This window comes from Rhinoraja longicauda, chromosome 36 (assembly GCF_053455715.1).
Source record: "Rhinoraja longicauda isolate Sanriku21f chromosome 36, sRhiLon1.1, whole genome shotgun sequence".
NCBI classification, from domain to species: domain Eukaryota; kingdom Metazoa; phylum Chordata; class Chondrichthyes; order Rajiformes; family Arhynchobatidae; genus Rhinoraja; species Rhinoraja longicauda.
The window spans coordinates 7371394-7399237 of record NC_135988.1 but is presented as its reverse complement, the minus strand read 5'-3'; the positions used below and the strand labels follow the sequence as shown (position 1 = coordinate 7399237).

Sequence of the window (27844 nt, the reverse complement as noted above, 5' to 3'; positions counted from 1 at the left end):
TCCACTGGTGCATGATGGCTGCATTGCATACTATTTACAAAATGCACTGCACTTGATCAGACTACTTTAACAGTAGCTCCAAAGCTAACTGAGAATTAAGAGCATTCAAAACACTTTCACTGTATCTTGGTACATGTGACAGTAATAATAATAACCCAATACTAATACTTTCTTAATCAAACTAGCAGATTATAAATTCCAAAGCGGCCTGTTTTAATATCAAACTACCCAAGTGATGGGATAGGAAATGGCTACACAAGCAATAAAAGGACATTATGAATCTTCTTTGCTTCGATGTATGTTCTTTGTGATTCCCATTTATTCTCACTCCTGAAATGTGCGTGATGCAGAAAAGTATGAGTTGAGAAGACCTGAAAAAAAACCTGATGAAGAAGAATGGCCAGCCATTGATGAGTACAATTTAGTTAAACATTGACTATATAAAGTGACAGATGCAAGAATTTACAAAAAATTCTAAAATAATCGGTTCTCCCATTACTTGTTTATATGTACATTAATGTTACAGAATATTAATAGGTTTCTGCCAAGCTTTATGGTTTTAGACTGAAGAGGTGCACTAAAATTATTAACTGTTGTGCAAGCCAGCTATTATGAAACTTTTTTTTTCATTTCAAGCACATTAAATCATCATCAAGCTATAAAACATTCTGGTTGAATACATTTTGAGTTTTGTACATTAACATCATGTTGTCACACTGAACAAAGCCCAGATTATGCAATTAATTTTCTTCAGATAATCTGAAAATTAGTTGTTTATTTAATTATAGCATATTAATATTGTAATGGAAAGGCAACGTTTGAAAGTAAACTGACAAATTCTAAATCTTGACCATGTTCTATTTGGGAATTGCAATCCCCATTGAAAATTTTCCGGGCCCTGATTTTTTTTTCTTCGCAGCCAATGATAGTGCAATGTTCATTGCATGAATACCGGCCTTGCCAATAATACTAATATCCCATAATCAAAAAATAAAGGGACTAATAGAGTAGCCTTCCATCAATGTCCCTCTCCACATTTATTACCAGAACTGCATCACAGAGTGAGAGGTGGCATTTTTGTCACAGTAACCTGAGATTGAGACCCCAGTCCAAATGATGTAAAATTTAAAATTTCATCCTCTGGTTAAATCATGGCAGGTTTCAGCAAATGTTTTTGTTGGTGTTCTGCCTACCCTTATTAATCCTTATGCTTCCACTACTGCTCTCTGTCCAGACTAAATCCCACTGCCTGTGTTATGCTAACTGTATTTTATCATTTACTTGGAGAGCCACAAGGAAGGAAAACAATGATTCATGCTCAGTGACTCAGGTGAACATAAAGCCGAAACAAATTTTACTCTTGAGATGTTATTTCTACATGTTTGCTTTTTATCCTGTGCTTCCTGATAAATAAGAAGCATATTACATAGTGCTTTGCAGTCAAAGCAGTACTCTTTTGATTTGTTTCATTTTTGGGCCTTAAAATTACATTCATGACCTCGCAAAGGAATAATGTGTTCCAGATTTCTTTTTACTGATTAGAACTATTTAGCCAAAATTCTCACAACATCAAAATTCATGAATTTTTAAAAAATAAATAAGTTTGAAGAATTACATGGAGTTATTTTTTAAAAATAACATGCCTTTGGGATCTTCATTTAAAAGTAAATTTGCAAAAGGGGCGTAGTACATTTGTGGTCAAGTAATGACCAACAAAATAAATTCAGTTAGATGTGGCAAAATTCACAGTTAATGGTTTTATTTTTTCCTGCTTCTTTCATTTAAACATAATTGGTTGACCGGTTAAGGAGTAAACTACCAAGTTTTATTTTCAATCATGAAATATTTTGTAATTTTTTTAAATAGCCCATGCTATTTTGCTTTTCCATTACTGGTTGTATTCTTTCAAATTGTATGAATGGTTCTGTGTTTGAGAGCAGTTTTTTGTCACCTTTCTTTGGCTGCAGATCAGTACAATTAATTAGGAGCTCCTTGCCCTCATACCAAGAGTACACTACAAAATAATAATGGGAAAGAAAATCCACGCAAGTTTGGGAAATTAAGTGCTTGAACTTGGCGCGTTCACACATTCAGTATAAACAAATTTCTAAAACATAATTTTAAAATATGGATATCTCTATTTGGATTTCTCTAAATTATTTCATTCAGTGTTCTGGTGAGGGAAATTGCAAATATGTTATTCAGTTTCATTTTTGCTTTAGGTGCCTGAGGTTTACAAATGTAATTCAATTCCCCATTGAGTCACATTTGAGCTTACTGTTGATTACCTTAAAGTGTATTGACAGAATAGTTCATGAGGAACATTTGTTGAAAAGTAATCTCTTCACGATATTATGCTGTCTGGCCAGGCTTATGCAATCCAAGATTTATTTATTAAACACGGGGATAGCAATTGCAAATTAGGAACAGGGTCGGGAAATCCAGTTCCCTGTGGGATTGTTTCATGTTCAATAAGATTGTCACTAATTCGTACCTCATTTATTTACTTTTGATTTGGATCCCTGAATAAGAAAACATTATTTACCTCAGTTTTGAAAGGTTCACTTAGCTGTTCATATTTGTACTGCCCTCAAAAGAATTGTCTGTAGATATCATTCTGAATTATATGATTCTAATTTTAAGACTCGCCTCCCTAGTTCATTGTGCTACCTACCACAAGCAGTAAACATTTTGTTGAAGTTATTTTATGAAAAATTATTTATCATTTTAAACCTTTAAATTCAATCATTTATTGGATCTTCACTATTGAATACAAATCAAATTTATCAACATCCTCATAATTTATGCCTTTAATCCCTCGATCATTCTAATTAATCTGATTACTGGACAAATTATCTGGTCTTCTCTGCTTCTACTTTCAATTTCTAAGATGTAGGATGGCTTAATCATTTAATAATTCCAAAATATTTCTGTCAACAAAGCAAACTCAAATATACGATTTAAATTTTGCTTCCTTCATAATTTATGCTATTCTGCTTCTCCCAATCTATGAGAAAATATTAACCGCTCTGTAATAGTTGAAGGAGTTATATTTCTGTTACCATCACCTTAGAAAAGCTCAGATTTTGGATACTTTGCTCTTTAGACAGATGAAAACAGGAGCATAATCCCTGGAAGGCACATATTGGCAAGGTCCTCTTAGCTGAATACTTTTTTGCTTTCTTTCCTTGACTTCTTTGCCTTTTGGTCCCTCAGCTCCTTGAGTCCACTGCTGAAGCTCCCATGACAAGCGTCAAAAAAAGGCAAATTTGAGCCCAGATGTTGCATCTACTGCACTGCAAGATCTCCAAATGACATAGCTAAAATAAAGTAAATCAACCCCTCTCAATAATGTCGGTTCAGATAATATTCGGGGTATCAAGGCAGAGCCCTGAATATTGAGCATCAATTATTGTTCAATTATTCAAGTTTACAGCTGATCCCACTTTTTCCTGGACATTCATGTAATCAGCAAAGATGAATGTCACATAAAGGTTGAATATGAGCTAAGAACTCACAACACAACAGGCCAAAGGCGGAGGTCTTCCTGAAGTACCGTGGTTGCCATGCCCGCCCCAGAAGAACCGAATGCTTGGTGAATGGCGAGACCCACCCAAAAGCTTGTTGGTCGGTGGGACCTGCCCAAATACCCCGTGGACCACGGAATGCTCCTGAAGGCTCATTGGACCAGGAACCCACCCGAAGGCTCGGCAAAAGGCGGGACCGGGAGGGAGCTGGAGATGTCAGATACAAGAAGCAAGGACCAGTAGGAGGGTAAACCAGGTTAATATCTCCAGCACCTTCAAGGACAGCTGCAGGAGGCGCCCCTGGGACACAAAAATGGCCGGACGAGGAGAGGGACATTGGTTTGCAGGAACGGCTCTAGAACATCGAGCTCATGGAGCGACTGGACTTTGGAGATGGAGCCATGTTTTGACATGTGTAAATATGCAAAAATAATTTCACTCTGCAATTGCACAAGTATAAAATAAAGCACCATTGAGCAAGGAAATGGGCCAGTTGGCCCAAATAAACCAAGATGCCTATTCATACTAGTTCCATTTGTTCACATTTGCCCCTTATTGATCGAAACAGCTCCTATCCATGTACCTGCCCAAATGTATTTTTAATAACCCCAACTACTACCTCTGGTTACATATGTTTCACATCTATTGCAGGGAAGCTGCCATGTAAAGATGACATTGTGCACCATGATCGGTATTGATTCCGAGATGAATGCTGTGATTGATAAAATCAAAATCAATCGTGTGACACTTAAAATAAATATAACATAACATGCAATTGAAATTCTCAAATTAACATTGGTATGCCAATGACAAGCAGTTTGTACTTTACTGGATAAATGGATGCAGCTTGGCTGTCACCAAAATCACTTTCCAAAACATAGATATTTCCCTCATCAACATAGCTTCTCCCATTTCAAACACATGGCGGTGACTGTCATGGCAGTCGTCCAATTAAGTTTGTCATTATGATCTGTGCTGTCATGGAAACAAGACGTTGGGTGTGTATGTGTATCTGCACATGCATGTGTGGATATGTGTGAGAGGGGGAGAGAGAAAGAGTTAACTGCTCAACCCTGAATTGATGTAAATTCAAAATAAAGGGAATGATGGATTTTCTTTTGTCAAGACTAATTTAAAAGCAATGAAAACTATTGCTATTTTTACTTTGTAAAATTGCTGTATTGTTGATATGCCTAAATGAGGTGTTTCAACAGGATTTTTACTCTGATAACAGTCTGATGGAAGTAATTATGCTAACTTCATAATTCATGTCCTTCGATTAGATAAAAATATGAAGCAGAAGTGAACAACTTATCAGTTGTCTCCATGAAAAGCTGCTTATCTACGAATGATTCATTAATCGACATTATTTTACATCAGGCCAGTTATGTTCAATCTCTTAGAAATAGAAAACATCAAATAGTTCCATTGTAAGTAAAAATGATCTGATTTTCATATACAATACCAGTAATTAACTAAAAGATGCATATTTACCTAATACGTCGTTTATAGCTACATAGCTATATATAGCTTCTGCATTTCAGTGGAGGAGCACTGAGATCGCCAAAGGTTGTTGAATTCAAGGGATTACAGAGCCATGGAAAATAATAAAATGATTGAAATTTTAAAACTGGGCTGTTTTTTGTTTACAAGGAGCCAATGCTATTCAGCAAGGACAGGGGTGATCACTGAAAAAGGGGATGGGCATTCAAAGAGTGACACAAGAGGCCAGCCAAAAGTGTCAGAATAACAGAATAGTCAAATCTAGAGGTAACAAAGCCATGAACTAAGGTTTCAGTAGCTGATGAGCAGAGGCAGTTGTGAAGATGGGTGATATGATGGAAATTTAAAAAATGAAGCTTTATTGATGGTTTGGACACTTGTTCCTAAAATCATCACAGGGTCAAGCAGTGTACCAAGCTTTCAAAAAGTTCAGCTTGTGTTCACATTGATGCCAGAGAAAGAAATGGAATCATTGGTCAAGAAACCATTTATGTCAACAGCGATCTTCTCAATATTCAATTGAAGAAAAAAATCTGACCGTTCAGTGCCATATGTCTGTCAGGCAGTTTGACGATTTAAAGACAACGGAAAGGAAAAAGGAAAATGCAATGAAGAATTACTGAGTGTTCTCCACATTTGTGGTACGTTTTTCAGATGTTACTACTACTTGGCAAAAAAGAATGAGAAATAAAAGGTGAAAGATAGATTGTTGGGTTATGACAAGAGGTAACAGTGAAGGTATGGGAGGGTTGCTGGTGATGCTCTGTCCACAACTCATTTGGTAAGAATTGAGCTAGGTGTACAGTTACTCAGTACTGGAGAAACATTGGAGGAAATTGGAATGGTCATAGGAGTATACAAAATTGGAACATGGAGTCTTCATGTCTGTGTAGCCATTTAAGATGATCATAGAGCAGCTGTGGTGCAATTAGTGGAGTTGCTGCCTCAGCTCCAGTTCAATGACTTAGCAGTAACATCTGAAAATGGTGCCATATGATTGCTATTTTCAAATCCATTTTCTTAGGTTCTTTCCTGTCTGTGTACAGTTTGCAGGTTTCCCTGCAACTGGGTGGCTTTCTTCAGGGCTTGGGTTTCCTTATACATAACAAAGATGGGTGGATTGGATTGGAAACTACATATTATAAATGTTTCACAAATCTCTACTATGAAGCTGAAAGCAGTACTATAGGTTACACGCCTCATATTTGCCTCAAATGCTTAATTGAAAAAGAGGGTCAATAATTGTGAACTATGATATTCCACGTAGAGGGAAATTCCCTGGATTTTTACATAAATAGTTACACTGAGCATATTTAGACTTGAGGTATATTGGAGTAGCATAATCCTATTTTTCACTTCCTACATTAGCAGTTTAGTATCGTGTAAACATTTATTTAGTCTGAAGTTTTATTTTTGACTTGTGGCTGACAAATTAGTGTATTAGATAACTGTTAAAAGTTCAACAGTGATGTGTGAAAGTAGTTTCTTAACCACTGCGCAATGGAATCACATCTTATTCTCCTCTTTTTACTCATATTTTTCAGCTTTTGTCTTTTTGTGAAAGTATTCATACCTTGCAAGATATTTGTAAGTTCAAGGGTCTTTTATTTTAATGGGTGTAAAGTTTGAATGGCATCTAACCTTCCGGTTGTATGAGGTGTCACTTTTGTTTCCATCCAACTGAGGTTATTAGATCCTGAAGTGGGTATATTGTAGTCAATTAACAGCATTACAACTGGAGCTGTGGCTAAGATACATCAACTCACCAAGAATATTAATTTCATTCTCAAACTTAGTCGGGTTGGCCATAAAATCTGACCAACAATATGAGAAATAACAAATGCCAGCCAATTTTTTATTTTATACTTCCTATCCCCAAAGTTAATTTTCATCCCACACTACATCATTCATAAACCATATATTTCAACCGGTGTACATATTCCACTAACTATGAATAAATTGTTGAAGAGGCCTGTAAATCATTTACAATTATTGTTGATAATGGAAGAGCTCTTGCACTACAAATCTGAAGCCAAAGCACAGTTTCTTTTCAATGGCAGATGTACAAAGTTCAAAATTGTCATGAAAACTCAAGACAGTCTTCAATTATGAACCATCAACTGTTTTGGCCTTGTGTTACTGCAAAATATCACAGTCTGTACATTCTGTAAATACATAATTGTATGTATTTACAGAGTGCAATTAACACTTTAAAATCAATTAGCTCTAGGGATCAGTATCAAGCGCTCCAATATCAAACAAACCAATGGGCATAGCTTTAAGGTGAGAAGGGCAAAGTTTGAAAGAGATGTGTGGGGAAAGTTTTTTTACAGAGGGTAGTGAGTGCCTGGAACACACTGCTGGGGTTGGTGGTGGAGGCAGATATGATTGTGGCATTTAAGAGATCTTTGGATAGGCACGTGGGTATGCAGGGAATGGAGGAACATGGATTATATGCAGGCAGATAAAAGCAGGTCTTAGCATAATATTCAGCACAGACATTGTGGGGCGAAGGATCTGTTCCTGTGCTGCACTATTCTATATTTGATAAAGTTATTCTGCTGCTCTAATGATCGAAGTCCTGACATTCACAATCCTCCCACTACAATATGGGTCTGACCCTCTCTACCAGTTTATTTTGAGCCTCTCTCAATCACAACCTCGCCCACCATCGTTTCCAATGATCTGCAACTTACTAGATATGCTCGGCTATCTCTGCTGTTGTGGAGCTGCAAGAAAAATTGATTAATTGAGAGTTTCCTAATGCAAGGTCTTTTATGTGCATGCGCAAATATTACTGTGCATGGAGGCCTCACAAAATTGCTGCAGCAAACCCAGCCTGATCTCAACTAAATAAAGTGTCAATTTAACAAGCCTTGTGAGAAGCTGAAGAATTTCTAGGCCCTGGTCTTTATAAAGTACACAACTCAATGCTAGAGTATTGCATTGCCTTGTAGTAGTATGGTAATAAATTGTTTTAATTCTATTCTGACTGTTGTAGAACAAGAAGAAACTAAACTCAGTAATGCCTTCCTTATATTATGAAGCATTTCATAATGAAATACTATTGCAGTGAAATTTATCTTGGAGTCATCTTTCCTTTCACATTGTAAGTTGTTCAGCCGTATCTTATGAGTAAACATTGTATATCAATCTCTAGGCAGCCTTTGGAGCATTGTGAGGGAAATTTAGACCACATTGTCAAAGGAATGCCTTTTATAAGGCACTCACATGATAAATAGGTTAGCATTGCTGTACTCTGGCAACACACCAACGTAAATCCCATTATCATCTTCAAGTCCCTCTCTCCATAGGAACAACCATTTTAAAGATTTCCACAACCCCCATGATCTCTCATTGCACTTGAACTGAGTAGCTTTTTTACAAAGGGTGCCTGGAATGCACTGCCGGGGATGCGGTGGAGGCTAATACGTTCGTGCCATTTAAGCCATATCACTGTAGATCCGGAATTGCATACACGCCAGAGCAAGCAGGCATATGATGTTTCCTTCCCTAAAAAATATTTGTGAACACGGTGAATTAGTATAGTTACCCTGTCTTTCCATCATCACTATTATTAATAACTAATATCATACTTGAGATTTATTAAAAAATTGGATTTTAATTCTTCATCTATGTTATGGGATTTCACCTCACATCATGTACAGCGACTAACTACAGTGCCACTGTACCCAGAATTTTTAGTGAACGTGCAAACCTTAGCCAATGCAAGATAGATAATTTATAATATAATCAGGGCTAGCAATTGTTTAAATTGCAGTTTCCATGAAAACACATTTATCACCACAAATGATATCAAGATTGTCAATCTGTTGCTGAAAAAAGATGACGTGCAATATTTTGTCAGATTATTAGTGTCGTCTGTTGGCATTGGTGCCAACACTACAGGGATCACAACACCCTAAAAAGTGTATTTTTTGGCATTTCCTTCAATGTGAAGTGGTTTTCTGGTGAGATGTTATCTTGGGTCTTTATGTCATCTTGATCTTTGTCTTGTCATTGGAGTTCTATTGTCTCGGCAAATAGCAAAGATTGTGTTGGGGAACGTGGAAGGAAGAATATTGGGAACATGGAGGGATGGTATCTAGACAGCCTATTATAAAAGTCTATTATAACCTTATCCTGTTCGGAATGGTCCCTACCATTTGGTACTGCCCTAAATGCCTAAGCAAACCCTATGTCGGGATTGTGTGTTTGCCTCAATTCTGGAAGGCATCAAAAATGTAGGCTCAAAAAATATTAGTTTGAATTTCCTGCTTCCTGGCTCTAATTATTGTTTATTGGAATATTTGTACTTTGTTAATTGGACAAACTGAAAGACCATGAATTTCATATAATAGCATAATTGTTGGGGAACTCCATTAATTGGGCATTGATTTATTTTAGCCCTCAACAAAATGAAACTTTTGGGAACTTGATCACGAAATGAAATAACCTCTCAATTCTGTCTCAAAACTGACATCTAACCAAGGTAATAAAATGCACCTTTTCCTGTCAGGATGCCATTCCCCAGTACATATTTGGTATTTATTAAATATGGGATCCTGTGGCAGGATATGAGCATAGACTTAGGAATCCTAACTTTCAGTGTACAAATCAACAACTGAGCGATACACCCTAGATGTGGAGAAAGGCCAAAGCTCTTCCTTTACCAGATCATCGGAGATGTCCTCATTCTTTAGGAAACGGCGGTTCCCCTCTTCCATTATAGATGAGGCTCTCACTAGGGTCTCCTCGATATCCCACAGCTCCACTCTTGCTCCCCCTCCCCCAAATCATAATAAGGACAGAGTTCCCCTTGTCCTCACCTTCCACCCCATCAGTCGTCGCATATAGCATATAATCCTCCAACATTTTCGGCATCTCCAACAGGATCCCACTTCTGGCCATATCTTCCCATCTCCACCCCTTTCTGCTTTCTGCAGAGACCATACCCTCTGCAACTCCCTGGTCAACTCGTCCCTTCCCACCCAAACCACAGCCTCCCCAGGTACTTTTCCCTGCAACCGCAGGAGATGCAACACCTGTCCCTTTACCTCCCCCCTCGACTCCATCCAAGGACCCCGACAGTCTTTCCAGGTGAGGCAGAGGTTCACTTGCACCTCCTCCATACTTACCTACTGTATCCGATGTTCCAGGTGTCAACTCCTGTACATTGGCGAGACCAAGCGCAGGCTCGGTGATCGTTTCGAACACCTCTGCTCAGTCCGCCTTAACCTACCTGATCTCCCGATTGCTCAGCACTTTAACTCCCCCTCCCATTCCTAATCTGACCTTTCTTCCTGGGCCTCGTCCATTGTCAGAGTGAGGCCCAGCGGAAATTGGAGGAATAGCACCTCATATTTCGCTTGGATCCTATTTAGCTTACATCCCAGCAGAATATACATTAACTTCTCTAACTTCTAATAGCCCTAGCTTTCCCTCTCTCCATCCCTTCCCCCTTCCCAGTTCTCTTACCAGTCTTACTGTCTCCGACTACATTCTATCTCTGTCTCGCCCACTGCTCTGACATAAGTTTGAAGAAGGGTCTCGACCCGAAACGTCGCCCATTCCTTCTCTCCAGAGATGCTGCCTGTCCCGCTGAGTTACTGCAGCATTTTGTGTCTACCTCTTCAGAACCTTTCAGCTTACAAACAAAATAAGCAAAACATTTCTCTTTAGCTTTGTTTGATTTTCAGCCAGGAGTCAACAATCTTAATTCCATTTAATAATTCCTGAGACATTGAGGAACATAAACTGCTTCAGTTAAATTTTATTCTCAACAATGCAAACACCATCAAAGAAATTGAGACATTTATTGTGATGAAAACTGGTCAACAAACTTTCTACGTGCATGAAACTAATTCCTCCATTTATCATAGTTTGTTTTTTTACAACCTACTTGCAGTACTGAGGATATTCCGATCTGATTAATGCATAGCTGTTAAAGTTGCTAGTTCATACCATTGAATCAATTACAATAAAGCTGGCGATGAAATTTACTCAATTCAAAGCTCAATTCAAAGGCATGAACTGGAGCATTATTATCCTTCATTCAGGAAGGTTTATTACCATTACCTTGACTCATTAAGTGGCAGAAATGCTGTAAGATCTGGCCTTGTGGGGATGTAGCTACCATGAGAAGGTATGTTGCTCATACACTGGGCCCTTCTCCCAAGGCAAGCAACATTGACTAACAGATAGACTCATGCCACTTCATTTATAGAATGAATATGCAGTGATTTAAAGTGACAGTAGCGGCATTGAAACTAAATGTTGGCTCGGGGACAAAAAGCAGTGGTAATGGTGTATTGAGGGAATTATACGATGGTTTTTCTAGGGGGTTTGAAACCACAACCTTACATTTCAGTTGCGACTGCTATCATTGTGCCTTAGGTTACAAGGTTGGGCAATGTTACCCAGTAATGTGTGTGAAGGGAATTTTGGAAAAAAGTGGAAGAGCAGTTGAACTAAAGGAAAATACTAACTGCAATATGCACACTCTGTCAGAGGCTTCACTTCACAAACTTTAGCCTTGATTATTGACCAGTTCCAGGCTGAAACTGTACTGAGCATTAGCTGGGGATCGAAGGGATGGTTGGAATGATAAATAACACTGGTAAAATCTGCTTGGTTGATGCAGCACTTTATATATTTGCTGAGGGAAAATCAAATGGATATGATTAAAGCTATTCATCTTGACATTCTCTGGCTTTTAACTTTGCACTTTTATCCCTGTAAGCTTTTAAAGCACTGAGGTACACTGTTAGAAGAAAAATTGGATGACTTGGGAAAAGAATTTTCTGGGTGAAGCATACTCCATTTTACTCTGAGAGGTTTCATGGTACTTCAATTTTTCCATTATCTCAGTTGAACTTGAATTCAGATGGAAAAATGAACAAGAGATATTTTCAAAAGTAACACGCGTTTTTAATGTAGTTTGGTTTTATCCATGAATTCCAGACAAAACCCTGATGAGAACAGTAAAATAATAAATCTGCAACTAAAAACCTCTCATCTAGTTGCAAAGTACCATTGAAGATGCTGCCGATTTACTGTAAATCATATTTAATACGTTTGCTGATATGTTGGTGAATTTGGCAGGAAGCAGATTCACTGCTACTGCTACTTGATGCTTGTCCTTGCAATCATGCATGTATTGACTTGGGAATGACTACATACCTCGAAACATCTTTAACCTGTCAACATGCAAGGAAAGTGGAGAAAATCTGAAGCACGCCTAAAGAATATAAAGCCCTTGCGTGGAGTCTGACAATTCTGTTTTGATCCCTTGGATATTTTGCAGCTCGAGAAGTCAGGAATCTTGTGTTTAGCAATGATTCTAGTTTAATTTAGTTTAGAGATACAATGCGGAAACAGACACTTCGGCCCATCGCGTCCGCGCCAACCGGCGATCCGCGTCCACTAACGCTATCCTACATACACTTGGGACAACTTACAATTTTACCAAGGCAATTAACCACAAACCTGTATATCTTTGTAATGTGGAAGGAAACCAGAGCTCTTGAAGAAATTACAAACTCCATACAGACAGCACCCATAGTCAGGATCGTACCCGGGTCTCTAGCGCTGTAAGGCAGTAATTATTCCATTGCGCCACCTTCTTATCTTAGTTTTTTTTGTATATTTTGCTGTTTTGGGAATATAATATCTTCCACCAGGAGCCAATATCGGCAAAATAAACTGTCTTAAATTGACTTCATTTTAATAGATATATATGAGAAAATGACATTTATTCAATTGAACCTTTTTTTTGATAATCATTGATGCCTGTGTTTTGTTGGCGTGAAATTGCCATCCTTAAGGCAAAGAAATGTGGCATCACGGGAAGCCTTGACATGAAAAAAATGTACCACTGCTCCACAACATATTAGTCGTCTTCAGAATATTTCTGCAAACAGATTAAACTGATACGAAACAACAAATTGACAGATGTTTTTGATGTTCTCAGTGATATAATGACTTGGGAAAAGACTTTTCTTGGTTAAATATACTCCACTTTATTGTGAGGTGTTACTCCATTGATCCACTACCCAGTAAATATTTCCTGAGCTGTTTCTTTTCAACAGTAGAATACAATGCTAATTTATACAGGTTTGGCAAAAAAATATTTTACTTCTGGAGATGATTAATTGTATGGGCAGTAGCTCTCAATGAAACGTTTTCCTGCCTTGATCCTCTGTGTTGAACATTGAGAAGGAGAAAAGAAATTTGAATTATTGTTTTCAACAAAGACTTGCATGGTAAAATGATTTACCAGTGAAACATAGAAACACAGAGAATAGGTGCAAGAGTAGGCCATTCAATGTGATCATGGCTGATCATCCACAATCAGTACCCCATTCCTGCCTTCTCCCCATATCCCTTGATTACGCTAGTAGGGCTAGAGGAATCAAGAGTTAGAGAGCTCTTGGTCAAGGTTAGTTAGAGAGCTCTATCTAACTCTCTTCTGAATGCATCCAGTGAATTGGCTTCCACTGCCTTCTGAGGCAGAGAATTCCACAAATTCACAACTCTGGGTGAAAAAGTTTTTCCTTGTCTCAGTTATAAATGCCCTACCCCTTATTCTTAAACTGTGGCCCCTGGTTCTGGACTCCCCCAACATTGGGAACATGTTTCCTGCATCTAACTTTTCCAATGCCTTAATAATTTTATGTTTCTACAAATTCCAGTGAATACAAGCCCATTCATTTGATTCTTTCATCATATGACTGTCCCGCCATCCCGGGAATTCACCTCGTGAACCTACACTGCACTCCCTCAGTAGCAAGAATGTCCTTCTTCAAATTAGGAGACCAAAACTGCACACAATACTCCAGGTGTGGTCGCACCAGGGCCCTGTACAACTGCAGAAGGACCTCTTTGTTCCTGTACTCAAATCCTTTCGATATGAAGGCCAACATGCCATTAGCTTTCATCACTGCATGCTTACTTTCAGTGACTGATGTGCAAGTACACCCAGGTCTCATTGCACTTCCCCATTTCCTAATCTGATACCATTCAGATAATAATCTGCCTTCTTGTTCTTGCCACCAAAGTGGAGAACCTCATATTTATCCACATTTTACTGCATCTGCCATGCATCTACCCACTCACCCAACCTATCCAAGTCACCCTGCATCCTCATAGCATCCTCTTCACAGTTCGCACTGCCACCCAGCTTTGTGTCATCTGCAAATTTGCTAATGTTACTTTTAATTCCTTCATCTAAATCATTAATATATATTGTAAATAGCTGCTGTCCCAGCACCGAGCCTTGTGGCACCCCACTGGTCACTGCTTGCCATTCTGAAAAGGACCCGTTAATTCCTACTGTTTGTTTCCTGTCTGCCAACCAATTTTCTATCCATGTCAATACCCTACCCCCAATACCATGTACTCTAATTTTGCCCACTAATCTCCTGTGTGGAACCATATCAAAGGTTTTCTGAAAGTCCAGGTACACTACATCCACTGGCTTAATTTGGTTTTCGCCTCCTCTCTCACACCGGTTCCTATTTCACCTTACTCTCTTATACCTTCTTGAACTTTCCATCCCATTAATTTGGGTGTCTTTCGTAACTTTTCCTGTATTCTCTTTCCCCATTAACTCCGTCCTTGTACTTCCAATTTATCGACCCGTCCCACCCACTAATTAGTTTAAACCCACCTGTGTAGCACTCGTCAGAATGTTGGTCCCCCTCCAGTTCAGGTGCAACCCGTCCCTTTTGTACAGGTCTCCCCAACCCCAGAAGAGATCCTAGTGGTCCATAAATCTAAATCCCCGCCCCCTGCACCAGCTCCTCAGCCACACATTCACACATCCTATCTCCCTGTCCTGCCCTCACCAGCACGAGGTACTAGAAGCAAACCAGAGATAACCACCCTGGAGGTCTTGCTTTTCAGCTTTCTTCCTAACTCTCTAAACTCGTGTTGCAGAACCTCCTACCCCCTCTTCCTGACGTCGTTTGTGCCGACATGCACAACCACTTCTGGCTGCTCCCCTTCTTCCTTGAGGATGCCCAGCAATCGGTCCGAGACGCCTTGGACCCTGGCACCGGGGAGGCAACAAACCATCTTCAAGTCTCGCCAGTCGCCATAGAATCTCCTGTCCTTACTTCTCACTATTGAGTCACCTACCACTACAGCGTTACCTGACATAAGTCTATCCGGTTGCGCCTCAGCGCTAGTATTTGATTGAAAGACATGTCCGCTGCCCAGACTGGAAGTGTCGTCCGTCCCGAAAGCTTCCAAGAGGGTGTACCTGTTTTCAATAGGGGTCACCGGCATCTCCTGCACTCCACTCTTACTTCCCTTCCTCATCATCACCCATCTGCGCTCTTCTTGTAACCTTGGTGTAACAACCTCATTGTAGGCCCTGTCCAGGAAGCTCTCGTTTTCCCGGATGATCCTGAGATCATCCAGCTGCTGCTCCAGTTCCCTAACATGGTCCTTCAGGAGCTGTAGCTGGACACAGTTTCCACAGGTGTAGTTGTCAGAGGCACCAGCAGTGTCCCTGACTTCCCACATCATGCAAGAGTCACACTGGAACAACTTGCCTGCTATTATTTCAGTAGACAAATCCCAATTTGTTGTGCCTCTGACCTTCTCTACCTTTGAGAGCATTCTCCTCGCCGAAAGCTCTCGAGCCAAAGACTCGCATTTTCCTCACCAAGGCACTTCACATCAACAAGGCCGCTTCACTACAGCTGCACTTATTTTTATCTGCCACCTAATGAACTACTTTTGGGCTAATTTGTAAATTACTTGAACCTGTGCCTTTGGAACTCTTTTTAAATCCCCGTTCCCTCTGACTCACCTTTTTTCAGCCAAGACTCGATCTCGCTGCTTCTAACTGCTGCGACCTTCATGGTAAGTGCTTTGCTAAATTGTCTTGGATGTGAAATAAAGAATAGAAACAAACCTGAAATTTGTAAACCTCGGAACTAGTAATAATCTATATCTTCCTCATCTCCAATATTGTTTTAATTCTGGAAGGTAAAAAAGGAAATGATCAATTCATTGGCTTGCATCGGTCTGAGATTTGTACGGTGGGCCTACCAAAGGTGAACATTTCTGCATGGACGGAGAAGTCATTGTGTCTACAAAAGTGGTACATGTGAATAAGTGGTCAAGCAGAAATGGTGAGTCCATTCATTGCCACTGCAACACGAGTCTGGCGGGCTGCTTTCATCTGTACCAAAGGAATTTTGTTGTGCTTGTAGATTGTGGAACAGCTTTGGAGAGATGAGTTGATTTTTTCATCAAAAATACCAAGTCTTAATGTGCGTTTCTCCTCATGATAAATAGTTGGTCCAGTTAAATGTTAGTCAATATTCACCATCAGGGTGTTGATGGTAAGTGGTGCAGGTAGTTCGGTTTGGTGGCAATAGTAATACTCTTGAATATCAAAGGCAGATGTTTAGATTCACTTTTATTGAAATAATGATTGATTTCCAAGGGCATAGCATAAACGTTATCTTCTCCTTGTCAACACGAGTGTAAACATGGTGCAGATGTTGCTTATGAGGATGTACAGGCAGTGAAATATGATGTATGGGGTAGTTTTGCTGTAACAACAGATTTTGCTTAATCAGGCATGAATTTCTTTCACATGACATTGGCAATTTGTCTTCCTCACTGGAGCAACAAGGAACATGGCCTGCTAGAAAAGGTCACCCACTGTAGCTGTCTCCATTGCTCCTCCTCATGCTGCACACCTTGTAACAAGAACTGAAACAAAAGTCAAGAATTGTCTTAATTGTCTTATGTAGCAAAAACAGAACAATGAAATTCCTACTTACAACAGCAGCATTTTTACAGGTCTGTAAAAACAGTACTCCTAGATAACACAATAAACAAAAAAAAGCCCAATAAATTAAATAAAACATATTAGTGCCAAACAAAAGGCCAAAGTCCCCTGTGCAACCAAGAAACTTCATAGTTTGTAGTTTAATTTGTGTCTGTAGTGTTCAAGAGCCTGATGGTTATTGGGAAGAAACTATTCCTGATTTTGGAGTCACATGTTCAGACTCCTCCACCTTCTTCCCGATTGCATGAGTGAAATGAGAACATGACCAGGGTGGTGAAAGTCTTTGATGGTGCTAGCTGGTGATGTTAGCTGCCATTTGCAAACTCATCAGGCCAATCCACCACCCAGAGTCCCTGTTTCAATGCAGTGGAGTGTGGCATTGTTGTGATTGCGATGACAAAACTGCTAATGAACCTACCTATATCTCCCATTATAAGAGTATTCAGCTTTTGCAAAGACCCCACATGGGCAACAATATCCAGGGCACTTACTATCCACTCATTTGGAAGAGGCTGTTGCCAGCCAAAAGAATGTCTGGCTAATGGAATCTTTTAAAAGTGAAATAGAAAGAGCTCAGGGTCAAAATGTCCCTGTTAGAGTGACAGAAGAGGGATAAGGGAACCCTGGACAACAAAGTATATTGAGCTCTGGCCAGGAAAAAGAAGAGGCAGATATCGGGTATAGGTAGCTATAATCAAGTGAATCTTTGAGGAGCATAAAGCATTTTAAATTCCCCTTGGAAAGAAATCGGAAGAGCAAAACAGGAACGTGAGATGGTTTGGGCAGATAAAGCTGAACTTAAAGAGATTCTTTAAGTATATTAAGAATAAACGTGTAACTAGGGATAGAATCGGTCCCCTACATGTGAAGCTATGGAAGATGGCTGAGGTCTTAACTGAATACTTAATTGCAAAACAAACGCCATGCCCCCCCCCCCGACTTTCCAGAATGTCCTCGGATATAATTGGTCGAGCTCCAGGGGGTGTATGCCTTTATGTGCCTCAAGACTGCCGATACTTCTCGGAGACGCATACAGCACCAGGAACAGACCCTTCAGCCCAACTTTCCCATACTGACCAAGATGCCCCATCATTGCTAGCTCAATGTTGGGGATGCCCAGTGCTACTATCTTCAGTGTGTGCACCATAGCTTTGCCCTCCTGTGGTAGATGCGCTGAAAGTGATACAGGGTGTATCCAGGGATGGAGCAATAGGCACATGTTCTGTAAATATGCTTTCCACAAGATGATTATTGTTTTATTACTTGCTTTATTAGTAATCTATGTTCGATTTAGGCTCATTGGTGTGCCAGAGAAATTATTCCATTGCTAGACCAAGTGGACCCATTGGGCCCTTCCCTCAAAATTAAGCGGGCCCATTCCTCGTAGGGTTTCCATTGTGACCTTGGAAAATGGTGTTTTTTCTTTTAAATAAATTGCTTTAAAAAAAAAATGAAATGAATCTCAATGAAATAAAGATCCTATGTAAAATAAAGAAGCCGAGATGGATCCGAGGTCTTTTCAAAAAATGGGCGGCTGGGCGGGCGGGGGGTTAAGGGAAGGGCATCGGGCATCGAGCGGGAGGTCGGAGCCAATCATTCAACCTGGCATGGGTACGCGGGCCAATTGGGCGTCGAGCGGGAGTTCGTAGACATGTGGATGAGCGGCAGGAGCAAACCAGGACTAGCCAGCGACCAATCAGAGCAGGGATCGTCGGCGCTCCCCCCACGTGGGATCCGGACCAATCTGGCGTCGAGCGGGAGGTCAGAGCCAATCAATGAACCCCACATGGGGGTGAGTGGTAGGAGCAAATCAGGCGGTCCCCACCCCACTCACCCACTCCATCCCCCCTCCCTCACCCACCCACCCACCCACTCCATCCTCCATGCCCCCCAATCCATCCCACCCCTCCCTCACCCCACTCACCCACTCCTTCCCCCCCTCACCCCTCCATCCCCCTCACCCATTCCATCCCCCTCCCTCCCCTGCACTCACCCACTCCATCCCCTCCTCCCTGCCCCCTCCCTCCCCCCCACTCACCCACTCCTTACCCCCTCATCCCTCCAGCCCCCCTCACCCACTCCATCACCCCTCCCTCCCCCCCACTCCATCCCCTTCACCCACTCCATCCCACTCTACCCCACTCCCGCTCCATCCCCCCAGTCACCCACTCCATCCCCCCATCCCTCCCCCACTCACTCCTTCCCCCTTCCCCTCCCCTACTCCCCCCACCCCCCTAACGCCCACTCCCCTCTCCCCATCCCCACTCGCCCCCACCTCCAACACTCCCCCACTCCCCTTCTCTCCCACTCCTCCACTCTCCCCTCCTCCCCTCACTCTCCCCTCAACCCTCCCCCCTGTCACTCTTCCCTCCCGCGCCCCCACTTCCACCCACTCCCCTCCGTGGACCTGTTGGCGGCAAAAGCCACTTACCTTGACCCATGTGTGCAGCGCTGATCGCCGGCGAGCGGTGGCTGAGGCCTAGCGGGAGCTGGGACTTCACCTCCTGGCAGGCAGCGGGGCGGCGGGAGGCGAGCACAACATGGTGGAGCAGGAGGAGGAGGAGAAGAAGGAGAGCGGCTGCCATTTTTGTGGAGTCGTTGACGACGCGTCGGTTGAAGCGGACGCTTGAGGAGATGCGGGAGGAGGAAGAGAAGAAGCTGCCGCTTGGGGTTGTAGTCCGGTTGATGGTGATGGTGCGGGGCGCTGGGCTTGGGCGGGAGCGGGGACTCGATGACGCCGTCGGTTGAAGCGTGCGCTAGAGGAGATGGAGCGGAATGATGAGTCGACAGGGACGACGACCATCTTCCTCCTGCTCGAAGTCTCCCCGGGGCTGGGTGCGGGCGAGGGGGGAGAGGAAAGGGGAGAGGGAGCCACTCACCCTGGCCCCGGGCGGCCATCGCGGTGGACAACAGCAGGAGAGCGGCCGTCCTGCCAGCGGCCATCTTCTTTCGCCTTCTCTCTGGCGGCGCTCTGCACCATGGGAGGAATGTCAGGCGCGAGGCATGCCTGGATGTGCGGTGGTCTTCCCGCTGGTCCTCCGGGGGAGGGGGGAGAGAGCACATTTGTTAAAGTCAGTTTATTGGCCGCGACTCCCTGGCCCCCCCTCCGTCATTGGCTAGCACTTGTGCGGGTCCCATTGTGACGTCACACGCTGAAGATCATAATGAAATCGATTTAAAAGGTAATTTTTTTAACTTTAAAATCTCTCTAACTTTAAAAAAATAACACCAATTTGAATGAACAGGACAATAGTGAGTAAGGTGGGCCTAAAATTGTCGCGCTATCATGTACTGTTTTTGGCTGTGTAAAGGGCATGGCACACACATAAACACATACATACAAACAAACCGAGAGTTTTAGAGATGGATGGATGGATGGATGGATGGATGGATGGATGGATGGATGGATGGATGGATGGATGGATGGATGGATGGATGGATGGATGGATGGATGGATGGATGGATGGATGGATGGATGGATGGATGGATGGATGGATGGATGGATGGATGGATGGATGGATGGATGGATGGATGGATGGAAACAATCAATAGACGCAGGAGTAGGCCATTCAGCCCTTCGAGCCAGCACCGCCATTCAATGCGATCATGGCTGATCACTCTCAATCAGTACCCCGTTCCTGCCTTCTCCCCATACCCCCTCACTCCGCTATCCTTAAGAGCTCCATCCAGCTCTCTCTTGAAAGCATCCAACGAACTGGCCTCCACTGCCTTCTGAGGCAGAGAATTCCACACCTTCACCACTCTCTGACTGAAAAAGTTCTTCCTCATCTCCGTTCTAAATGGCCTACCCCTTATTCTTAAACTGTGGCCCCTTGTTCTGGACTCCCCCAACATTGGGAACATGTTTCCTGCCTCTAATGTGTCCAATCCCCTAATTATCGTATATGTTTCAATAAGATCCCCCCTCATCCTTCTAAATTCCAGTGTATACAAGCCTAATTGCTCCAGCCTTTCAACATACGACAGTCCCGCCATTCCGGGAATCAACCTAATGAACCTACGCTGCACGCCCTCAATAGCAAGAATATCCTTCCTCAAATTTGGAGACCAAAACTGCACACAGTACACCAGGTGCGGTCTCACCAGGGCCCGGTACAACTGTAGAAGGACCTCTTTGCTCCTATACTCAACTCCTCTTATTACGAAGGCCAACATTCCATTGGCTTTCTTCACTGCCTGCTGTACCTGCATGCTTCCTTTCAGTGACTGATGCACTAGGACACCCAGATCTCGTTGAACATCCCCTCTTCCTAACTTGACACCATTCAGATAATAATCTGCCTTTCTATTCTTACTTCCAAAGTGAATAACCTCACACTTATCTACATTAAACTGCATCTGCCATGTATCCGCCCACTCACACAACCTGTCCAAGTCACCCTGCAGCCTTATTGCATCTTCCTCACAATTCACACTACCCCCCAGCTTAGTATCATCTGCAAATTTGCTAATGGTACTTTTAATCCCTTCATCTAAGTCATTAATGTATATCGTAAATAGCTGGGGTCCCAGCACCGAACCTTGCGGTACCCCACTGGTCACTGCCTGCCATTCCGAAAGGGACCCATTTATCCCCACTCTTTGCTTTCTGTCTGTCAACCAATTTTCTATCCATGTCAGTACCCTACCCCTAATACCATGTGCTCTAATTTTGCCCACTAATCTCCTATGTGGGACCATGTCGAAGGCTTTCTGAAAGTCGAGGTACACCATATCCACTGACTCTCCCCTGTCAATTTTCCTAGTTACATCCTCAAAAAATTCCAGTAGATTTGTCAAGCATGATTTCCCCTTCGTAATTCCATGCTGAACGATACGATAAGATAAGATAACAAATGAAGTCTTTACTCCAGAAGGCTGATACATTTTGATTGAATGCAATGGCGGCTCACAGCAACAAGATGGCGGCGCGCACGGACGCAGCGGCTCACAGCTCTCCCTTTCGGTGCGTTTTATGTGTGTTATCTGTGTTATGTCTGTTAGTCAATTTTAGTCATGCAAACCAGGAAAATCAGGCAAATCCTACCTACAACCGAAAGGATCTTCTGATCATAGGATTCCAGTGCAATCGGGACCTTGTGCGCGAATTTCCACACCCGCGAAATATACCGGAAGAGATAGCCAGGACACCGGGCGCTCCGTGGATAGTTGTCGGCGCGAACAGGCGTCGCAGGCGGAGGAGAAACAGGAAGCAAAAGCGAGGATGCCGGTCCGGTATACTTGCCAAGCTAAAGAGACAGCCACACAAACCACCGCTACCCAGCATGTTTCTCACCAACGCCAGATCCATCATCAACAAAATGGACGAACTAAAACTACAGATATCAGCAAACAAACTCGTGGAGGACTGTTGCATTCTCTTAGTAACAGAGACATGGCTTCATCCACTTATCCCAGACGGAGCCATTGAGCTAGCTGGGCGTACAGCGTTTCGTTGGGACAGAAACATCGACTCCGGTAAGAGCAAGGGGGGGGGGTTATGCATTTACGTGCACAACAGCTGGTGCACTAACATCCAAATCATAGATAGCCACTGTTCTCCTGATCTGGAGTCCCTAACAGTTAAATGCAGGCCTTTTTACCTTCCTTGCGAATTTACAGGGGTTATAGTAACAGCAGTCTACATCCCACCGAATGCTAACGCTAGCACAGCTTTAGGCTACCTGCTCGGTGCAATAAACTCACAACAGAGCACATATCCAGAAGCAGCCCACATCATAGCCGGGGACTTCAACCATGCAGACCTAAAGTCAGTTCTCCCGAAACTTGAACAACACATAAGATGTGCTACCAGGGGGAAAAACACACTAGACAAGGTTTACTCAAATATTAAGAAGGGTTTCAGGTCAGCACCACTACCACACCTGGGGCAGTCAGATCACCTGTCCATATTCCTAACTCCAGCATACACCCCACTCAGGAGGAAAGCTCCAGTCACCATAAAGACTGTTAAGACATGGCCTGAAGGAGCTTCCTCGCAGCTGCAGGATTGCTTCGAAAGGACCAACTGGGATATTTTTGAGGATCAGGACTTGGAGGAGTACACATCAACTGTACTTTGCTACATCCAAAACTGTGTTGACAATGTCACCGTCGACAAACGCATCCGGTTGTATCCCAATCAAAAACCCTGGATGACAAAGGATGTCAGGTCTCTCCTCAAGGACCGTAACACCGCCTTCAGGTCTAGTGATAGAGCTCTATACAGTGCTGCTAGAACCAACCTGAAGAGAGGCATCAAGGATGCCAAAGCGTCCTACAAGAGGAAGATTGAGGACCACTTTTCCAACAATGACCCACGGCGGGTATGTCAAGGCATCCAGCACATCACCAACTACAAGACCAGCAACCGCACGACTGCCGACGGCGACGCCTCGCTGGCAGAGGAACTTAACTGTTTCTTTGCTCGTTTCGAGGTGAAAGCTACAGTGGCAGACATAACACCCTCTCCAGCACCTGACAGCAACACCTTCACTGTGCAGGAGTATGATGTTAAGCGCGTGCTCAGAGCAGTGAATCCCAGGAAAGCTGCAGGCCCCGATGGTGTGACGGGCAGAGTGCTGAGGGAATGTGCAGACCAATTATCTGAGGTCTTCACAAAAATCTTCAACCTATCCCTTTTAAAATCCACCATCCCTCCCTGCCTGAAGTCCGCCATAATCATCCCACTGCCGAAAAAGTCTGTCATCAGCGGTCTTAACGACTACCGTCCGGTAGCACTCACACCGGTCATCACAAAGTGCTTCGAGAGACTGGTCCTGCAGCACATCAAAGCCAGCCTCCCACCCACCTTCGACCCACACCAGTTTGCCTACAGAGCAAATAGGTCTACAGGGGATGCCATCGACACTGCTCTTCACACTGCACTGACCCACCTTGAACACCAGGGGAGCTATGTGAGGATGCTCTTCCTCGACTTCAGCTCTGCCTTTAACACGGTCATCCCGAGCAGACTGGTCACCAAACTTTCCGACCTTGGATTTTCCCAAACCATCTGCCAATGGATCAAGGACTTCCTGACCAACCGCCCCCAGACCATCAAAATAGGCCCTCACCTCTCCTCCACCATTACACTGAGCACCGGCTCACCACAGGGCTGTGTGTTGAGCCCCATCCTTTACTCCCTCTACACTCACGACTGCGCCCCCACCCATCCCACCAACACCATCATCAAGTTCGCGGATGACACGACTGTGGTTGGACTCATCTCAGAAGGAGATGAGACAGCCTATAGGGATGAAATCCAAAGGCTGGCAGCATGGTGTTCAGTGAACAATCTGGTCCTGAACTCCTCCAAAACAAAGGAACTTATAATTGACTTTAGAAAAACCAGTGGAGATTACGACCCACTCTACATCAATGGGGTCTGTGTGGAAAGGGTACCAGCTTTCAGGTTCCTGGGTACGCACATCGCAGAGGATCTTACCTGGTCTACCAACACCATCACCACAGTAAAGAAGGCACAGCAGAGACTCCACTTCCTGAGGATCCTCAGGAAAACCAACCTGCAGGAGAAGCTCATGTTGTCCTTCTATCGCTGCTCCATCGAGAGTGTGCTGGCATACTGTATAACCACATGGTATGCCAGCTGCTCAGAAAAGGACAGGAAGGCCCTTCAGAGGGTCATCACGACGGCCCAGAAGATCATCGGCTGCTCACTGCCCTCCCTGGAGCACCTGTTCAGCCTACGCTGCCTCAGTAGAGCAGGCAAAATAATAAAAGATCCATCCCACCCCGGCCACCGTCTGTTTGTTCATCTGCCCTCTGGTCGACGTTTCAGGTCGATCAAATCCCGAACAAACAGACTTAAGAACAGTTTTTACCCCAGGGCCATACGAGAACTGAACACTACCTTTGCACTAGGCAACACCGTTAAAAAATCTTGTACTTAATATAATTGTATTTAATTGTATTTATGTATTTATTTGTTTTTGCATTTATTGCATATATGTTTGTACGCACCGTCAGGATTGGCTATTTTTTAATTTCGTTGTACTCGTTGCAATGACAATAAATGAATATTATTATTATTATTATTAAATTCTGGGGAAAGTCAGAATTTATATTGCATATGTAATATTAGAAGCTGTACTCTTAATAAGATTTTCCAAGAATTTGTTTTGATATCACTGTTCCTCCTTATTTCCCCCTGACAGGGTAGACATCTCCAGCTTGGAGAAGTTAGAGGCACAGTTCTCACAGGTAAGCAATGTCTGATCACCATCCCCCACCCACATCACAGCCAATAACCCCTACACAGCCTCCTATAGCTGGGCTGGCACAATACTCCACTACTGTGACACAAGGATTGCTCAGTGATTTAGTCAGAAGAGGAGGTGCGCTTATTAATTCCCACTGAATAAGGAAAATAACTAAAGCTGTTTGTGGTAATTTTAAAGGTATATTCTCCCACTGCTAAATGTTGTGAGCTTTACTTCCCTCGCCAGTTTCTGAATACCACCTGAACAGATGAATAAAGCAAAACACAAAAACTTCAGTGACTCATGCAGTGAGTGTAACTGAAAAGGTGAAATTAAGGACATTGACATACCTTTTTCCAATGCAACAAAAATCCCACAGTACTCTGCTTAATTGTATTCGGGAACCAGCAATTTGAAGGTAACAAAGCATCGCAAGCCACTTAACAGAAACATTAACAGCCAAATTTTATCTCCAACTCACAAAAAGAGATTGTGTTGGTCAAAAGCAAAAACAAAGAGCTGGAGGAACCTAGTAGGTCAGACAACATTTGTCTGGGGAATGGACAGATGGTTTTTCAGGTTGGGAACCATACTGGTCAAAAGTTAGATTTTAATAAGGAGAAAACTGTGGTAAAAGGCAGGGAGATTTGGGAACAGAATTACTTAGTCATAGTCATACAGTGTGGAAACAGGGCCTTCAGCTCAACTTGCCCATGCTGCCGATATGCCCCATCTACACTAGTCCCACTTGCTTGTGCTTGGCCCAAATCTCTTTAAACCTGTACCTGTCTGAATGTCTCAACTACCTGCCTCAACTACCTCCTTTCCTGCAGCTCATTCCATATACCCACCACCCTTTGTATAAAAAAATTACCCCTCAGGTTCCCATTGAATCTTGAGGGTCTCTCACCTCAAACCTATGTCCTCCGGTTAGGAATTAGGGATCAAGACTTTTTGGGGTAGAGGAAGAGTATGGAAACAAGGAAGGACAGACTTCTGGCCAGTTTGGAAATAGGGGTAAACATTCAAAAATTGACGAGGGTGAACAAGAATAAGTGCAATTTACTGTACATGTTGTTGAATTTTAAATAATAGAGCTCACAGATCAGATCAAACCTCTGCAGAATTGCTTACACTTGAAGTCATAAATGGTGGTAGACAATTAAATAGCTAGAGTCACAGAGTCATACAGCACAGAACCAGACTCTTTGGTCAAATTCATCCATGCCAACCAAGATGCATCCATGAGCTAATGGGAGTCCGTCATAGTTACTGATCTCTCCACCATCGAAGGGATCTACAGGAAGCGCTGCCTCAAAAATGCAGCAGCATCATCAGGGACCCACACCACCCTAACCACACTCTCATTTCACTCCTGCCATCCGGAAGGAAGTATAGGAACTTGAAAACTAACATCAAGGTTCAGGAGCAGCTTCTTCCCAACAACCATCAGGTCAATGAACACTACGAACTCCAAATAAACTCCAAACTACCAAACTACAAACTGCCTTGATTGTACTAGAGACTTGGGGGGCATTGTTTTTGTCTTTGTGTTATTATTTGTTTCTTTTTATATGTTGCACTTTCTTTTGTGGTTCCTATGGTGTTTACTGAGTACTATGCTTACAAATCTGCTGTGCAACTGCAATTTCATTGTTCTGTTTTGGGACATATGACAATAAAGCTCTCTTGACGATGTGACTCTTGAGGAGCAAGTGCTAAGTATATTCCATCCTGAATGACGGCAGTGCCCAGCACATTGCAAATGACCAGCTGAAGCAGTGCCACTGTATTTGTTCAGAAATGCTGAAAAGATGATTTATGTGGAGTAAGCAACTGCAGATGCTGGTTTAAACCGAAGATAGGCACAAAATGCTGGAGTAACTCAGCGGGACAGGCAGCATCTCTGGAGAGAAGGAATGGGTGGCGTTTCGGATCGAGACCCTTCTTCAGACTGAAAGTCGGGGGAAATGGAAATGAGAGATATAGACAGTGATGTAGAGAGATGATTCAACTTGACTTCTTCTTGAGATCCTTCCAAACATGTAAACCAGTCATCAGCCAATCCCAAGTGATAGGAAAAAACAGGTGGCAGCATTCAATATGGCAAAGGCTATGGGACTAAATAGTATCCCAGCCCAGTAATGAATATGTGAGCTCCAGTATTGGCCATGCCTCTTCACAGCCTGGATCCACATATGGATGATAAAACTAAATTACAGTCAGGAGGTGAGGCTGGCTGCTCTCGACCTCAAAAGCAGCTTTTGACTGAGTGTGCCATTGGGCAACACCAGTAAAACTGAAGTCAGTGGTTATCAAGGGGAAAGCACTTCAGTGGTTGGAGTTATACCTCGCATAAGAAGGAAGGTTGTGCCCTTTGGAGGTCAATCATCCCTGGCCCAGTGTGAGCTCCTCAGGACATTGATCTTGACACACCCATCTTCAGCTGCTTCATTAACGATTTTCCTTCAGTCATAAAGGGTGGGAATGTTCACTGATGATTGAACACTGCACAATGTCATTCGTCCTTCCGTAACTAAAGCAACTATATGCCGCAAGACCTATACAGAGCTATATGTGGAAAATAACATTCGTGCCACAAATATGTCTGGCAGAGCCTGACAAATTCAATGGCGTTAGTTGCTGGATCTCCCACCAGAAGCATCCTAGAAATCACCATTGACCCAAAACCCAACTGAACTAGCTTCCAAAATATGAGCAATGTAGAGGCTAGATATCCTGCAGCACTTGACTCGTTGCCACCTTCTAAAGGCAATTAG

The 27844-nt window shown here is 42.8% G+C and overlaps 1 protein-coding gene across 1 annotated transcript in view; it reads left to right on the top strand.

Moving 5' to 3' along the window:
• Positions 1-27844, top strand: part of pebp4 (phosphatidylethanolamine binding protein 4) — a 271180-nt gene that overhangs the window by 151500 nt on the left and 91836 nt on the right. The window contains exon 5 of the mRNA XM_078428896.1: positions 25020-25065. Within this exon, the coding sequence (XP_078285022.1) occupies positions 25020-25065 (46 nt within the window). The remainder of the gene's footprint in view (positions 1-25019; positions 25066-27844) is intronic.